This window comes from Zosterops lateralis (assembly GCF_965231275.1).
Source record: "Zosterops lateralis genome assembly, chromosome: 2".
In the NCBI taxonomy this organism is placed as follows: Eukaryota; Metazoa; Chordata; class Aves; order Passeriformes; family Zosteropidae; genus Zosterops; species Zosterops lateralis.
In genome coordinates this window covers 75,436,468-75,454,122 of record NC_139763.1, presented here as the reverse complement: position 1 = coordinate 75,454,122, position 17,655 = coordinate 75,436,468, and the positions used below count along the sequence as shown (strand labels likewise).

Here is a 17,655-nt window from a genome sequence, read left to right as displayed (position 1 = left end):
AAACAGCCTGGGCCCACACTGAACGTACTTTAAATATAGATTCAAATAAATCTGTATAAATCGTTTTTAATTCCAGGCAGAGTTTTATCATCATTTTGCAAAAATAGTTTGGGTTGGTTGATAGAATTTTTGTATTAAAATCCAAGCTGCCCTGAAAATCGTTTCTAGAACTGGAAACACATTTTTTACATTTGGAAGTAACCACAATTATTTGTGCTGCCAAGGGCTTTGAAATATGGAAATGAGAGGTTTATTTAGTGTGTGGATCAAGCTTATAAACAGCTTAAGTCCTCATTCCTTCTAACATCTTAACAGCTGTGCAGTTTCTTACAAAATATGTTTTATCGTTTCAAGAAATGCTGTTAACCTCGCAGTTTTAAAACTGAATGAACAAGGCCTCTTGGACAAATTGAAAAACAAATGGTGGTACGACAAAGGAGAATGTGGCAGCGGGGGAGGTGACTCCAAGGTTAGCCTCAATGTCACCAAAAGCGGGTAAACAGTATGTGAAGTAATTGGTGCATCTGCTGGGGTCTTACCTGCGACAAAACAGCTTCACCAGTAGCACAGCACTGCTGGTACCTGCAGCTGAAACCGAGGTGTATGCAATTACTGTCAAAGCAAAAATATTTGCATTTGTTTAAGCACCACAAGGGGAACTCAAAAATGGTCTCTGGGGTGAGATCTATCACCAGTTTTCAGAAACATTTATCTTCTGAAATTGTGGTGAGCCTTTTCCAAGCTTGTTAAATACCTGCAGATGGCTGCTCACCAGCTAAGACTGTTTTCCTACTATATGGTACTACTCAAAATATTTTTCAGCAATGTTAGAGGAAAAGGGGAAAAAAATCAGTGTGACTGTCTCTGATGGGTAATTTAATGTATGGTCCAGGCTCAGGGATCCATTGTTGACACGAACAATAGTGGTACAAATTACAATTTTCACAGGTATCCAAAATAGGAAGACAAATTTCAGATAAAATATCTTCATGCTGACATTTTCTGATATCTTTCCAACAAACTGAAATCCATAGTGGTTCCCTAGGCATAATTTACCAGAATTTATTGGACAGGAATTTTAGGCTGCATGTTAGGCTGAGGTGTTAACAGCTTCATATTCTTTCTGCACTCCTCTATCTTCCATATGGCCAGTACCAGTACTTCCTTGCTTCCTCACAGCTTTGTTTGAGAGAGTGCCTGAAAAGAAGCAAAAACATGGAAGATGGTAAAGTGAGGGAGAATTGAAGTATTAAAAATACCCCATTCTGTTCCAGGCAGTATGTAATAATACTTATTTATGTGCTTGTGTGTGAACAATATATTAGAGAATGCTGCACAGGTAGCTGCACAGGCACAGAGCTAGTCAGATACAGATGATTAAATTTGACTAATTTGTCATGCAGAGTTTATGTAGCTTTCTTTACGGTTGCCTACATATATTTTTTTCTTACTATTTTCTTTCCTTTTTTAGTCCTCCTGTGTCCTGGCCTCAGGGACCATCCCTTGGGCTGTTTTGCACTCACCCAGAACTGGTCTCCTAATCCCCTTCACTTTGCCTGCAATCCTGCTGCTCTACCTATTTTTTCCCCACACCGCTCTGCTCGCCAGCAGTCACAGTTTCAAAAATGGTCTCTATTTTCTCTTCCAAAATGTTCAGATGTAGTAGACCCCATAGCACTTACCTCTACTCAAGCCTGAGCTTTTGTGTTACTGGGGGAGGGATATTTATTTATTTGTTTATTTATTTTAATGTCACAGGCACAGAATAAAATCATTAAAATACCTCAGTTTTCTAGAATATCCTCTTCATAAGCCTGCAGTGGTTGCAAAGTGAGACAAAAGCTAGATAGCAAACTAAGAATGTTTTTTAACTTACTTTCCTTAATTACCAGCCACAGGTGCTGTGAGTCATGAAGCAGGAAAAAGGGAGCAGCTCATGATAAAGGGACACACAGAGCTTCAACAAGGAATCTGGAAGTGCTGACGGAGCAAGTTTGGTGTAGTGGAAAGTGACAGAAAAAGGAGTTGAGGGGGAAAAGTAGAAAAGAAAGGTGAGGAGTGCAGTTCATGGAGAAACAGAGGACCTGTGAATGCAGGAGGAAGGAATAAAGGAACACATTGCCAGTGGAAATAAACAGTAGGTGACACGGGCAGTTCAGGATACAGTAGACAGTGTGGTGGGCAGGACAGCATTAGCAAAGGATGGTGAACATGATGGAGCTCAACCCACGGTTCTGAGACTAAACTCAGCCTGCCATGAGCATTCATCTGACCTTGAGCCTGTTTCTTGCCACAATTTTTCCCAGGCACAGCTGAGTGAGTAGGCAGTACCAGGGGTCCTGGGAAGCTCCAGGTCTGTCATGTGCCTACACTGCCCATGTTTGGTGGAACCAGGCACATGATGCAGGTGAGCAGGCATTCTCATGCTTCTCAAAGTCTGCATTGCAGCAGTATCTGATCTTGGGTTATAAACTACAGCCAGGCTGACTCCCCAAAGGGTAATTTAGCCATTTATCATCTGTAAAATTCATTTCCTTGTTAAGAAACAGTCTTGATCAATTGAAGTCAGGACCCTTTCTACTGAATTAATGGAGCTCTAAGTATTTTATTTCTTTTCTGCTAGCAAATTATCATTACTGGAATAACCAGGACACTATGCGTTACTTTTGTAAACCTGATAGCTACCAACAAGTCCTGAACTAAGTTCTTACCTTCTTAAAAAGCTCAAGGATGCTTCTTTTCATTGTATGAATTAAAAAAACAAACAAACAAACAAACAAACAAACAAAAAAAAAAAAAAAAAAAAAAAACCTGGGCTTTTTTAACAGCTCCAGTTTAAACTTCATGGCTTTGCACTCTCATAAATGAGAGTAAGAAACTCCTTTTCTCTTGAAAGAAATACAGCACCTGAGGCTTGACTGATAACTGTGCTGTTACTATTTGAGATTCATTATTCAGAATATGACAGTGTAGACCCACAATAACCCTTCATGATAGTACAGAGGACTACAGAAATTAGGGAGCTTCCAGGGAGTTTAGCTGTTCTCCGAAGATTTGTATTGTTTTGTAAAACAAGATGTCTTCTATCTCCATTCTCTGCTGTTAAAAGGTCACCTCTAACCTCCCCATTTATTGTTCCCTTCAAGGGACAATCTTCCAAAATTCAGAAAGACAATTTAGAAAACTGCCCTGAAAGACAGTTCCTAAAGCTGCCCTGTGTGAACCACCTGTGGTTTAGTGATCTGTTTAATTAGTTCATGATTGAAGATAAAAGTGAGTTCCTCAAGTCATTTGAGTGTTTTTGAAAGTGTTACCTCAGATCCTAACTTCATGCCATCATTTCATGTGATGCATGGGAAGGTACTGAAACAGTTTCTGCCACTTTCCTCCATTGTTTTTATAAAGTGTGAGTGGACAGAAGCTGTGCTGATGGAGTTCCTTTCCAGTCTCTGCTGGCAGCCCTCAGGAGAGCACAGTGGCCCATATTTTTTGTCAGCTGATGAGACTGACCATACACTTAATGGCTCAGCCATGAGTGGGTAATGAAAATGATCCTAAAATATACCCATGATTGCATTTTTTAAAACCCTTGTCTACCAGAATTCTGGTATTTGTTTCAGAATCACTCAGTATTGTGACTTGAATGTTATAATTGCCCGTTTGTTGTCCTGAACACAGCTAGCTCAGAACTTCATTAATGCCATTTTAAAGTTCTCTGATTTTGCTGATGTTGCTGGCTCAAGATCCAGCCTGAGGCTCTTAAAAATGGCCCTTCCAACAGCAAGTGATGGATGACAGTATAGGAGGAAATGAGTAAGAAGCCAAGAGAGGAATTAGAAGGGCTGAGAACATGATGAAAAGTTAGGAACCAGTGTCCCTGTGCCCAGATCAGGCTGTGCCAACACTGACTTCAGCACATGGGGAAGAACAGAGTCTCCTGTGCTGGCACACAGCAGTTTTGCACCATGGCTATGTGGAGCAAATTCTTCTCCATAGATAAAGGGTAATTTTAGTTATTATTTCTCATATACTTTTCCTACATGAAGTTGAGGCAGTTGGATCTTGTTGATATGCAATAACAGAGATTCTACACAGTCATACACTGGGGAAAAAAAATACTGATTTTCACAAAGTGTGCCAGTTTACTCTAGTTGAAGATTTAGCTCAACATTAGTAATTCAGGAATCACTAAGCAATTGAACAAAACCCAAATCTAAAGTCATTTTCCACTGCCATATTAAGTATACAATACTGAACTTAATGGGAAATTTAATTATAAATGTTGAATTTATCCCCTGTATGTGACTTCAGTACATTGCTCTTGTTCACATACAGCAAACCATACCAGTTTTTTGTTTCTGTCCCCTTTAATATCAGTGGGTCTATTCATCAACAGATTGTGTAAGCAATCTAGTAACGAGTTATAGTCTCTGAGTTTGTGACTGACATGGTCAAAATAAGTGACTTTCCTTGAGAACCAAGGTGATCTGGACATGCATCTCCCATAAGAGCTGTTGAAACAAAAAACAAAAAAAAAAACAAAAAAAAAAAACAAAAAAAAAAAAAAAAAAAAAAAAAACAAGGGGGAAAAAAAAGTCATTAAAATATATTAGAAATCACTACACCTGCAACCACTTACTGTGATTGCAAAGAGGTGTGTGTATATGCTGTGATTCTGAAAAACATAGGTAAAACACCTTCTTTTTCCACTCTGCAGCCCCTTAGTCTGAGGAGCTTATTATATTGGACCTTAGCTTCTTATATTGGACCATGTGCATTTCCCATCACAGCTGACTGGTTTAAATTAGGACAGAAATCCAGTTTTAAAGGTATAAAATATTTTAAAATATTGTAATGTGTAATTACGAATTTTTCTCAGAATGCTTCTCCCTCATCACAGCTGGGACTGTCTGAGGGCAGATGTGAAAGAGATGTGACAGAGCCTTGTTAAGGTGGGCAGGAAAGAGAGGGGCAGAGGACTGGCTTTCTTGAGCTTCAGCAGGGCCTTCATTGAGAAAGTTTTCCACCAAAATTCCTTGAGAGGAGAAACAAGGGCCTGGCATCCGTCACATCACTGCTGCATCCCAGTGAAAAATGGGAACTTTCTCTGCTGACCATTGCCATTGAGATCTCCTAGAAACTGAGGATAGCATGGCAATTTAAAGTGTAAAATTTATTGTTTTTCCTGAAGGAAAACCTGAGAGCTACCTTGCAGAGACAATGCAGACAGGATGACATTAAAGGAACTACAGTTGCAAAAAAAGAAAAAAATCCCTGCTTTTTTCAGGCTTTATATGCCTAAAGTGTTAGTGCCGAAAGAAAAAAGAAGCAAAAGACATGGAGACATCTGTTTTCTGACTTGTTCCCACCTTGCTGGTGGCCTTGATGGTTCATGTCTATTCCTAGTTATCAGTTTAATCTGCAACAACTCCATAGGCTTCTGATTTTCCAAGAGAGAAAAGTACCTGGATGCCCCCTTACCTTTTTCATAAGCAGCCCTGTTACACTGAAGGAATTTAGGAGCATGGGAATGTGGCTCAGTGCCAGTGCATGACATGTTACAGATGATGGCTATTCAAATAATATTAATTATTTTGCACTTGCACTAGAAGCCAGCAGAGGATCATGTTGACAGGCAACTTGCCAGCACCCCAAGCCCACTCATTTCACAGCTGTGGGACTCTCATTTTCCACTGTCAACCTGCACAGCCTGCTGCCAGAAGCCTTAAGGCAAAATGTAAGTTTGAATACTGGAAAAGAGCAAAAAATGGGCATTTTTGTTTCTAGAAGCAGAGTATTGCATATGAATTAAATGTGTGGGATTTGGAAAGTGGATGAAGCTTTTCCTCTACTTAGAGTGATCACTTGAGAGTTCCTGGGAAATCCTCTCACCCAACTGTGGCTGTTAAAAATTCCTTCAAGGCACCAAGGCTTCCTCAGCAGTAAATGAAGAGACAAGCATCTCGACATCATCCTTTGTTAATATTGGTATCAAAGCCCACCATTTGGGTGTACCTACCTTTTCCCACTAACTACAGGGGGGTATGGACAGACAGACAAAGCCTGGGGCATAATTTAAGGGTGAAAATATTGAGGTGAAGTGAATCCCCCCCACTTTAGGTACATATAGAAAGCATAATCAAAATGTATGAAGAGGCAGGGGCCCTAGAGCTAAGAATAGCATACAAAGCTCAGAAGCTGTTACTTGTGAATTAAATAGCTGTATACAAACCTGCACAAATACATGAATACATAAGCATTTGGGGATTTCCAGTTAAACCAGTTATAGAGTGTAATAAGCTCCTTTCCTCTTCAATGCAAACTATTTTAGTAGGTTCAGTTACTATACTAATTAATGTTTGCACTGGTTATTTATTTATTAAGCCTTGAATCCATAAAGTAATGTTTAAGTAATGCATGGATTATGGCATATTGTGGGAGATAAATTTTCCCATAAGAATCTGGTGGCACACACAGGATCATGTCATTTAATACCACCAGAAGGCTATCTATCACATGCCATTTCTGTTTATCTTCCTGCTTCTCTGATATATATTGTATATGCATGCACACCTGCACATAAATAGATATCCATATGCCTACCACATTAAGAATTGTACAATGATTTGAAGTGGAAAGTACATAAAATAAGTCTGTTAATAATTTAATACATTTTTAAAACATATAGTTATAGTCCTGAGTGAAGTGGGCCATTACCATAATACTCTGAGATTATTCAATGAATTTAAGCATCTTCACTGTAAACCTATAGTATTTCATGATTCTGAGGCATTGGATTAGGTTTCATTTCAATATTTATATATCAATATTATCTGTTACGTCACCCTAGCACCAGCAGTAAAAAAAGCTAAGTTCTAAGCCAAGTAGAAATTTATCACCAGCCTGGGACCCTGGAAATATTGACATGAATAAGTGAGATTAAAGGAAAAAATTTTGACTTTTAAAATGATGTTGAAACAGGAAATGAAAATGGAAGACTCATTGTCCTTCTTAGCTGAGGATAAGGGGATCTTTGCAGCTCTCCCCCCAAGTTCTTTGCATGCAGATCTCCTATTACACAGCTGTGCCAAATGGTTATGGGCAGCACAGCGCAGGAAGCATCTTCTTTTCTTGCCAGGATAATTTTGAGGGCAGTAAATGAAATACCTATGGCCAAATCATATTATTAGTTTGTATGCATACAAACTAAAAATAGATTGAAAGCAAAGAACACAAATTAATGTTTCTTAAGTCGCATATGCAGTTGTCATACATCTATCTCTGAAGGGTATGTTGTTAATATGTGTAAGCCAATAGTTTTGGGTTCACAGTAATTGCATACTATTTATTTACAAATCTTCCCCAGCAGTATGTGCCTGTTACCTAAAGCGATGGAGCAGGTCCCGGTCATATGTCTGTCTCTAAACCTGGGCCAACAGTACATGACATAGCACCCACTGTGGCCTCTGCTCTGTCACTTTGCAATGCGATTCTATGTAGTTTTACTTGAATAACATAAAATAACATATATAATGTTATTTATGTTATTTTCCACGTGAAGAACTCCTGTAAACCTTGCCGTTTTGAAACTCAGTGAGGCAGGCGTCTTAGACAAGCTGAAAAACAAATGGTGGTACGATAAAGGTGAATGTGGACCCAAGGACTCTGGAAGTAAGGTCAGTCGCTACAGTTCGGGACCTAACTATCGTGTTCACAGCAGTAGAGGAAGTAATAACCAAAATGACATAGAAATAAAATAAGCAGCTGTAGACGCAGAATGAATCAGCTTTGGCCCATCTTGGTGGGGGTCACACTTTAATTTAAGGAAGCACTATTGCATTTTAAAGTCTTCAGTGATACAAATCACCAAACATCATCCCACGTATTCAGAGCATCTCTTGAAGAAATATAAAGCAGATTTTTGGATTTGGAGGAGACAAGCTGGATTGCTTGTTTCCTTCCTGCCTGGCGGGTATGGACTTTTCCCACTGACTACTTAGGAAATGTTACTCCACACTTTTTTTGGACCTGGCCTACCTCACCAATTTTCTGAAAAGGAGAAATGCTAGGAGGAAGGATTACCTTTCACTGCTGGCCAGGAAGGTGGTGTCTTGCAGCTTTGGGGGATGTCCCTGACCCCTTGAGGGCCAAGGAAAACTTAACTTGAGCTTTGAAGCAAAAGGCTTCAGTAGTTAATAGTTTCTACAGCTTCCAGTGTTTATCCTAGTCCATACCCTAACAGTAATCCTGGGAACTCCAGAGAGCTGACAACTTCTTCTCTTTATGGAGACAGATTCAGAACCAGGTATTTTCTGATGGCTGGGAAACACCATAGTCAGTGCCAGCCCTGTATTTGAGGAGTCTGACATTCCTCCACAGTACCTGGCTCCACGCCAGCTTCTGCAGCCACAGCTAAAAGGAAAGAATGACAGGCACTGACTGCTGGCTGCCTGCATGTCCCAAGACTTACCTTGACAAAATTAGCATGGGAAATAAGCTTTCAACACATTTCACTTTCTCTGGCAAATGCTCTGAAAAAAAGGAGTGAAAACCATTTAAGAGATTGACAAAGTACCTGTAAAGAACAGCTGAGAAAGCCTCGACCCACCACCTACATTAGGGCAGGTCTTTCTCAGTCCTGCCCCCTCCTTGTTTGCAAGCGCCAGGTTAGCAATTGCCACTAGAGAGGCAGAAATCTCCAAGAGACTTAGATTCCTCCTAGCCAGCTAAAAAGGCACAGATAAAGCAGAACCCAGCTATAAGCCCCAGTCACCTCTGTGCCTCCATGGGAACCTTCACTGTGCTAATTTACTGATAACCAATGAATAGTGCCTCTTTAAATTAAACATCCAAAATTTTTGCAGTCTTCATAAGTTAAAATTTAGTAGAGATTATAAACAGAAGTTAAGTACTTTCCTTACTTTAGCTAAAGACTATATAGTCTGCATAAGAAAGCTTTATAAGTATTTTAAGGCACATGATGTAGCATATGAAGTCAATCCTGATATAGTTCCTTGAGAACTATGCTGAAAAAGCACATGGATTTCAAGTCAAAAAAATGTGCTTCATAACTAAGCAGTGAAGTATAGAGAAATGTAGAATAGTTATTTACTACAATACACCCAAGAAGGTGATTGTTTGTAAAATTACGTATATTTAATAATTTGCTAAAATCCTCACGTTTATCTAAATTATGAAAAATGTGTTAAATTGCATAAGTTGGCATTTAGAAGTATACTGTAACTGAGCTTAGTAGTCCATGGGCATGTTCCAGAACTGTATCTGTAGTAAAATAAAACCAAAATACAATAATAGGTAAGAGGCAAATATATCACAATGCATATGGTGCAGTGTGCACTTTCAAAGGAACTGTTTGTTCAAAGAAAGAACTTAAGCGTCACATGTTATTTTCACCTGTCATTAAGTATCAGAAGCTCAGTCTGGATCTTTTAAATTAACAGCAACGCCTATCACAAGTACAATTACTGTTTTTTTTAAAAATCAAGCAGAGTCTTGTGTAATGTAAATGGATTTCTGGATTCCAAGGCTTCTGAAGAGCTTTACATAAATGAAGTTTTGTATCAGTGCTGAAATGTCCCCTAAAGAGAGCTAGACATGTCATTGTTTAATTCTCCATGTAATGCAGTAAGCAAGCAATGACATCCTGATATGTTGGCAATTAGAATATTTTTTATGCCAACCAGGAAAACTATTTGCTTAAAATATGTTTTATAGATCCAGATAGGTCAAATTTTGCTAAAGTATGTAAACAACTGTCATTAAATTTCAGCTAAACACTGTTATTTGTCTAATGTTTAATGTGTGGTTTGTGCTTCTTGGGATCCATTTTCCAGGGTTAACTGTGTCACTTCTGTTTTCCCAGGACAAGACGAGTGCCTTGAGTCTCAGCAACGTTGCTGGAGTCTTCTACATTCTGGTTGGAGGCTTGGGCTTGGCAATGCTGGTGGCTTTGATAGAGTTCTGTTACAAGTCCAGGGCAGAGGCGAAACGAATGAAGGTGGCAAAGAGTGCACAGACTTTTAACCCAACTTCCTCGCAGAATACCCAGAATTTAGCAACTTATAGAGAAGGTTACAACGTATATGGAACCGAAAGTATTAAAATTTAGGGGTAGGACTTAGGGCCTACTACAGCGAGTGGGTGATGCATCTTGTAACGCAGTGTTGTGACATGTCTGTCTAGTGGTGCTTGCTTCTGAACAGAGCTTTATATTTTGGAAAACTTCAGTGCAAAGTGGTTCAGTTCTTTTGGCTGCAGATGTACAGTATATTATTCTATGTTGCTAATAGACATCTGCATTGCAAGGAATTTTTAACATAAAAAAATACATTTTGAACAACTCAAAGTTGTCAAATCAGTTGCAAGATGACAACTATTTTAAATAAGAAAGTATATATCTGGAGGGCCAGTTTTTAAGTACTTGATTGGAAAGTCTGTTTTCCGAAAGGTTTGCACTCTACTCATGATAAATTGCTGCAAGCCTGTACTGTTCAATGTTGGCCCTATCTGTAACCAAGATTTAGGATAGGCAACATCACTGAACCATAGTTAACCTAATGGAAGAAAAGGCACTGTTACAAGAAGTCTAAATGTTGTTTTACCTTCTCTCCCTCCTCCCCTCCCTGTTCCTTCACCCTCCCTTTGATACATGTTTTATGCTAATTGTGTGGCTTTTTTTTTTTTTTTTTTTTTTTTTTTTCTCCCCACAATTTCCTGTTCCAGGTCAACTTTTGCCCACTATAATAGTCACAGAGTCACTAACCAGTGAACAGACCTTGATTATCATCCTCAGCTTTCAGTAACAAACCCCCTTACCTAGGTCAAGACTAGTGTATTCTAGACATTCATGCAGTCATTTTGGAGGCTGAAGCTCTGATGCTGCTGAGCTGCATCCTGCATAGCTCCCCTGAGTAGGTGTGCAGGGGTGGTTTACTAATGTACTTGCTCCCATCCGTATACAGTGAGTATCTTGCCAACTAATCATTAGACAAATCAACTCTGTGACCTTTGGAAATGGCACGCGGCAGCAAATTGAGCTTCTAAATATAACTTTTACGTAGCTCCCAAGCTATGCTGGCTGCTTTGTAAGTGAATGTGCAGCTAGCACCCTACCCTGTCATGCTGGTGCTCCCTTGCCCTTGCAAATAGCAAGCCACATGTCTCCTCTGTTAACAGCTATCTTCAGCTACATTTTCCTGAGCCATCCCTAGAGTGGAAGTAGAAAACACAAATTTAGATGAATAATATAATACTTACGTTGCCACCTAGGGAAAAAAAAAAGCTTGTAGAAAAGAACAGGAGATACACTTATAATTTTTTATTTATTATTTGTGTAGCGCTGGAGTAGACGGCGCTGTACAGTAGGTGAAGTGTGCCAGACACATAACAGGTCCCTGTCCCGAGGAGGTTACAGCCTAAAGGCACAGCCCGTACAGTACCGAACCATTCAGTACAGAGCAAACACAGAGTGAGCAGAGAATGGTGTGTGAGCATTGGTAGCTGGAGCGCTGCGAGGAATAGGTGGGTTCTCGGGGCGCGAGGGACGGGGCTGGCTGGGAAACTGTCCCCTGCACACTGTTCTGTGGGGTTGGCTTTTCTTCCCTGTTCTACAAGGACCCTGGGTATATTATAATTGTAACAGACATGCCAATCTCCCCATGTTTAAAAACAAAAAAGAAGTGTAAGCTGTGCACTTCATTCACTAGTGAAAATGTGAGTCACACTATGTGTCAAGAGGACTCCAAGAGTATAGAGCAGTGTTCATTACTGTGAACTGGGACACAGGACTTCCAGATGCTAACATTAATCTCCCAAGTCCACTCCCTACTGTCAGTAACAAGGGCCTTGAACAGACGTAATCTTGTGCAAATCGTTGTGCAAAATGCAAGTGAGGGGTGCTTTTTTCCTTTAAATTCTTTAGTGATGTGCTCATAACTGAGAGTGTCCCCAGGCTGGTATAAAAGTAAGAATCCCAGAAAACATATTCCTGATCAAGTTTACAGAGTGCAATGCATTCAAAATACAGTTTAAAAATAAATAAATAAATAAATAAATAAATAAATAAATAAAGCTTCCATTCCAATACTGACCTGACCTGAATTGGCTGAGCATGCTAAACATGGCATGACAATCCCCACAGTTGCCACCCAGCTCTATTATTGCAGTGCAACAAACACTGATTATACTTGGAGAATTTTTTTAGTCTTAGTGTTTTCTTATAATAAAAAAAATAGAGCTGAGTTTTGTATTTAAAGGAAAGATTAAGTACCTTACTCTAAAGTGGATTTCTGTACGACTTGTAACACAGAGATGAATTCCTATTGGAAAAATATACTTTAAACAATACAAAAAAAGATACAAAAATGTTGCATTTTATTTTACTGAAAACTCATTTTTGGGTCAGTCAAAACTTCTGATAATTGACATTTTAGGGTGCAGACTTTTAAAACTCACAAAAAAATCACTAGGATTTTGAACAAATATTTACAGACTTCTGAAATTCTTTCTGCTTATTTGGCATAATATTTACACAAAATTGAGAAATTTCAAGTCAACTTTTTATAAAAATGCTTATGTTTATATGTGGATGACTGCAGAGGCCCAGTCATCCTCTCCTGGCCACACTGACAATGAGAGGTGCCTGTGTGCCACACTGCACAGGGGGACTATGCCATCTGTTCATACATGTGCTAGTCATAAACCCCTGTTTAGCTGGCAGTATTACAGAGCCCACGATGATGGCTGCACATATTTCTGTAGAAATATGTCTGTCTTACACATTTTGAAACTTTTGATATGTTTTGAGGGTTTTTTTTATCCAAGGAGTAAAGAGATGGTATGTTTTGGAACTAAAACTTGCTAATATGGAAAGATGCCTGGTGGTTCTAACCTGCATGAGTAACCAACACATCTGACTTTTTAAGCTAACATCAAATAAGTTTTAATGGTATATCTTTTAAACTAATATAAAATAACTTAAATAACCCTCTTGACAATTAATATTCATTACCATGATTCTTATTTTAGTTTCACACAGTCAAACGTGAGCTACCTCAGGGAATTCACCATGCCGTCAAGGGAGCTGAAAATGAAAATGAAGGACTAGTCTGTATGTATGGATTGGTCTATATGATAATGGACTAGCCTATATGTGTGGGATAAAGACATTCAGAAGTGCTGGCAGGCAGTTGCATCTGCTGAAGACAGGGAAGAAAGTTTGCTGTAGGGAAGGAATCCTTTCCTCTTCCTCTGGGCAGCAGTTTTTCCGTTAGTATTAAGCCCTTAGTGTACAAGTAGAGCTGATACTGAGAGCAGTGAGGAGCTGAACATCCTTCTGTCCAGCTGCTCTAAGGCAAAGCCCTGCTGAGTTCCTCAACCCAAACCCACAGGCTTTTGAAGGGGTTATCCCAGTATCCAGCCAGCCTCCACCAGCAGCACCTCTCCATGGCCTTCTCAGTGGGCCATGAAGCTCAGGAACCAGCTCCCAGCTCAGCTGCCTTCTCTTGCTCTCCTATCCTATGCCATTGTTTAGAACTAATGAATGAAATTAATTACAATACTACAAAAAGCAATGAAAAACATCATTATTACAATTAACTACCAAAAAAGGTGAAGTGCTACAGGATGGCTCAGTAAGTGTGTAACATACTTATTTTGACTTGTATACTTCCAATTTCACAGTCAAGAGAGGAAAATACATTAAAAGTTAACCTTAGATATTTGTGTCAAAGCCACCTCCATGTGACTCAAGTACCAGAGTAACCTGAAATATAGAACCCACACAGACTAGGATATTTGTATTACAAGACTGAGGATATCAGTTTCCAAGATTCCCATTTCCTATTAGGAACAGGGCAGTCAGTGTTTTCATGTGATTAATTTCACAACTAATCTAATCAAAACTAATGACAAATTTGAAAATATGTTATCGCTATTAACTACATACACTTACTGAAAGGAGACTTTCACAGTTTGGGTAACCACAGTAAATACTGAGACTTTTCCCTCTTATCCCAGCCACTCCTCAAACTGTTTCTGCATCCAGGGCATAAATCTGAAGTTGCAGCAGCACAGTTAAGCAGAGTAATAGCCTGGCTGTTACCTATAGAATAGTTTAAAGCACAGAGCAGACACCTATCTGGTTACTTGGCTTTGTGGCACTGTCCCAAGTACAAGTTTGACCTGCTCCTCTTGGCTTTGTAAGTGTCTGAGTTGTCCTGTGGTGTGTTGCTGAGCTGTTGTTAGCCTGGCACTGAGGACAAGATTTACTTCCTTGCAGCTTTTCTATTCTTCTGTGAAAGGCTGCTAGGAAAGCATTGTTGTCTTTTTGTTTTCTTCTTTTTCTTTTCTTTTAATCCTGGATCCCTTTTACTGTCTTTCTGTCCTGAGTGTGTTGTCAATGGCCAGAAAGTTATTTAGACTGAGCTACTAAAGCACAGTTACATACAACTTGTATATCCCATACAAATCTGAGTGCTCTCACTCAGATTTCCCAATGGGAAACTGAATGGCCATAAACAGATAGCTGACCAGTGTGCTCGGGAGTGTCTGGTACACAATGATGACTTTCTGGGAAATTTAACACATTAGGAGCAAGCCCTGCCTTTTCCACCCGAGTTTGCTTTCTAATCTTGTTTGGACTCTCATCCCTCTCTCACACTAAAGCACCTTCACCATTGACCAGAACATGTTCTCTGCAGTTCTGCAGTTACCAGTATCCATTTGCAGTAGGAGTCACCATGTGGATCTGTATCACACTGCATTGTATCTGTGCTTTGCAATTGCAGAGTTTTATTTGCTGCTGGGAAGTAGCTGAAGGTTTTGGTAATGTATAGGCCCAGGACCCCACTACCTCGTCACCTCTGCTACACTTTCTCTACCTGAGTGTTCTTTTAGATCAAGATACGTTTGGTAACAGTCCCCATCACACAGTACAGTAGTGGCAGGGAAAGTTTTCAAAGCATGTCCTTTACCAAAGCCAAGGTTTTTCAGTGTAAGGGGAATGCCATAATGCCCTCTTTAAGCTGAGGCCTTTTCCTGAATTTGAGTACTTTTGAGGGCTGAAGTTTTTAGGGTAATTGGTTTGGAAAGCTGCTTTTAAATCCAAGCTCTGACTGTGCCACAAACAGCCACTGTATTTTTGACAAGTTTTTGAAGGAGCTACTGATAACAATGCAATATTAGACTGGTGCATTTCCACAGAAGTGCACCAGAAGCAGTGGAAATGTTTGGGTGTTTTAAGGACTCTTCCTCATCTTATACTCATATATAAAATTAACTCCACATATCAAACACCAGCTCAGGATTTCACTGCTACCTCAGAAGGAGAAACTGGGCTCAGAGGGATAAAGTTCAAAATGTAGAGATTAGTAATAAAGCAAACAAAATGACTTTATGACATTTGCCATCTTTTTGCTCCTATATGAATGCACCCTACTATCTCCCTTTTTTCCCAATTGGTATTTCAGACTGCATCGCTGCATACCATTTACATAGCTTCTCCTGACTAGAAATCAGATTTCCCCACTAATTAATATTTTAACATGGTTATCTCTGAAATCTCTTTTCATGTAGTATAGTTTGGGTGCCTTGCTGCATGTTTAGACAGCCATTAGGGTGTCTAGCATTAGACACCCTAATTTTAGTCATCTGGAAATCATTTACTTGAAACTAGTCATCTTTATAATCACACAAGAGAGCCCTATTAGATTTGGCTACTGATTTTTGGATGACTCAAGTTAGATGGCATAACTATAAATCTTTGAACAAATCCCGATTTTTTTCTTGAGTAATTTAGTCCCTAAACATAATATTTTGTTCTGATTTAGCTGAAACTAAAGATTTTCGAGTAACAAAAATTTAAACCTTGTTATGGGAAATTTAGACCTAAGTAGAAAACTGTATAAAACTGTATTTTCTATCAATAAAATATATTTTCTTTGAAAGTTATCACCTTCTCTAATTGTAGGGAAATATATATATATATATGTAACAGATTTGAGGACAGTTCTCAGAATTCCTGATACTAAATATTTGCATTGTGAAAATAAGTAATAATTTCTTTAGATTTGAATGAAGAAATTGCCAGAGATAGCTAGTACAGTTATTGCAATTTATAAACAATTTCAGTAGTTATATTTAATCCTGGCATTGCTAGTTGAAGGTCAAAGCCTATAAACACCTGTGCATGACCTTATTCACAGATGCTAATGCTTTCAGGTTCCAAAAGGTCTTCTCACTGTATATGAATTTAGTTTGAAGCAGTGTAGATTAAGGTATTAACTCTTCAGTCAATTTCATTATCAAATTCAGATTTTATATTGAAATCCATAACGATTTATTGTAATTAAATTTACCCTCAGAATTGCTAGTCTTTATTTTTTCCAGTAGACTTAAGTGCTATGTATTATATTTATGATGATAACTATTTTTATATTTAACGTTAACCTGAAAAAATGCAGATGTCTAAAATTTAATATTTTGGTGTTTGCTGTGTCCTGGTTGGTTGAAGGACAGAAACATTATAACACTTTCCTCTCTTCTGCTTTTTCTTCAAACCTAGCTTACCTTTTCTGAAGCCATAAGAAACAAAGCCAGATTATCCATCACAGGGAGTGTGGGAGAAAACGGACGTGTATTGACTCCCGACTGCCCGAAGGCCGTGCACACTGGAACTGCAATTAGACAAAGTTCAGGATTGGCTGTAATTGCATCGGACCTACCATAAAAACCAAAAAAATAATTGAGTGCCTTAATCAAACTGTGTTGGTGACTGATGGGAACACAGCACAGACTGTCACGACATGGGAGTGTCATTGATGAACTAATAATTTGGCTGAGAAAGGGAAGTACGTCCAAATGCGCCAGACATCATCAGCAACAATGTGTGCATGAGCTCAGCTCGGAAACCCAAACTCAGATTTTATATCAGGAAAATTCATAATTTAGTTTTGTTGGGGGGAGGGGGCTGGGAAGGGTGTATTAACAGCAACAAATTTCACTTGAGTGGACTTAAAACTAATAAGACTTGCCAATTTAGCGCATTAAACTGTGAAGAACATGGTCAGAAAGGACAACATTTTGGTCTTTGTCTTGACAAAGAGAGAAAAATAGCTATAGAAGTCAATGAACATGCTAACCTGTGTCTCCAGAACATCAATATATACAATGGAAGAATACTCAGCTGTTCAGCTGTAGAAATGAATCACTAAACTGTGATAAAAAAATAATAAATATGTAAATCCTGTGAAAAAAAATAAAGAAATTATTTACATTTTCTTTGGAAAAAGAGGAATATTGAAACATGCTTGCTTTTTAACTGATGTAAATTCAGTAGAGGACAACACAATTCTTTTTTCTAACCATCTTAGGGAAAAATCATTGCAATAATTGATATAAAATGCCATCACTGTAATAAAATTCAGAGAATTTTTTTTTATAAAAGTTGTTGGTCATCCTCTTGTTTGCTGTTACCTTCATTCTGTTCCATCATTCTGTGTTCCACAGATTTGCATCTGTCTAATACAAGAAACAAAATGATAAAATGTTTAGAGTACTTCATCAGTCTGCAGTGTAGAATCAAAAGAGACTACGGGTCACTCATGTTACAGATATTATTTATAATCTTGTTCTGTG

General features: G+C 38.7%; 1 protein-coding gene across 2 annotated transcripts in view; it reads left to right on the top strand.

Annotated features, from left to right (window-relative positions):
- GRIA4 (glutamate ionotropic receptor AMPA type subunit 4) overlaps nucleotides 1–16,946 on the top strand; it is a 214,703-nt gene extending 197,757 nt beyond the window's left edge. The window contains exons 14-16 of one of the 2 annotated variants that reach the window (XM_083884832.1): nucleotides 7,562–7,676; nucleotides 9,884–10,018; nucleotides 16,583–16,946. In XM_083884832.1, the coding sequence (XP_083740958.1) occupies nucleotides 7,562–7,676; nucleotides 9,884–10,018; nucleotides 16,583–16,747 (415 nt within the window). In that variant the 3' untranslated portion in view covers nucleotides 16,748–16,946. Of the gene's footprint in view, nucleotides 1–354; nucleotides 470–7,561; nucleotides 7,677–9,883; nucleotides 10,019–16,582 lie in introns of both variants that reach the window. The other variant, XM_083884831.1, reaches the window with a different exon arrangement.
- The last annotated feature ends 709 nt before the right edge of the window (nucleotides 16,947–17,655 follow it).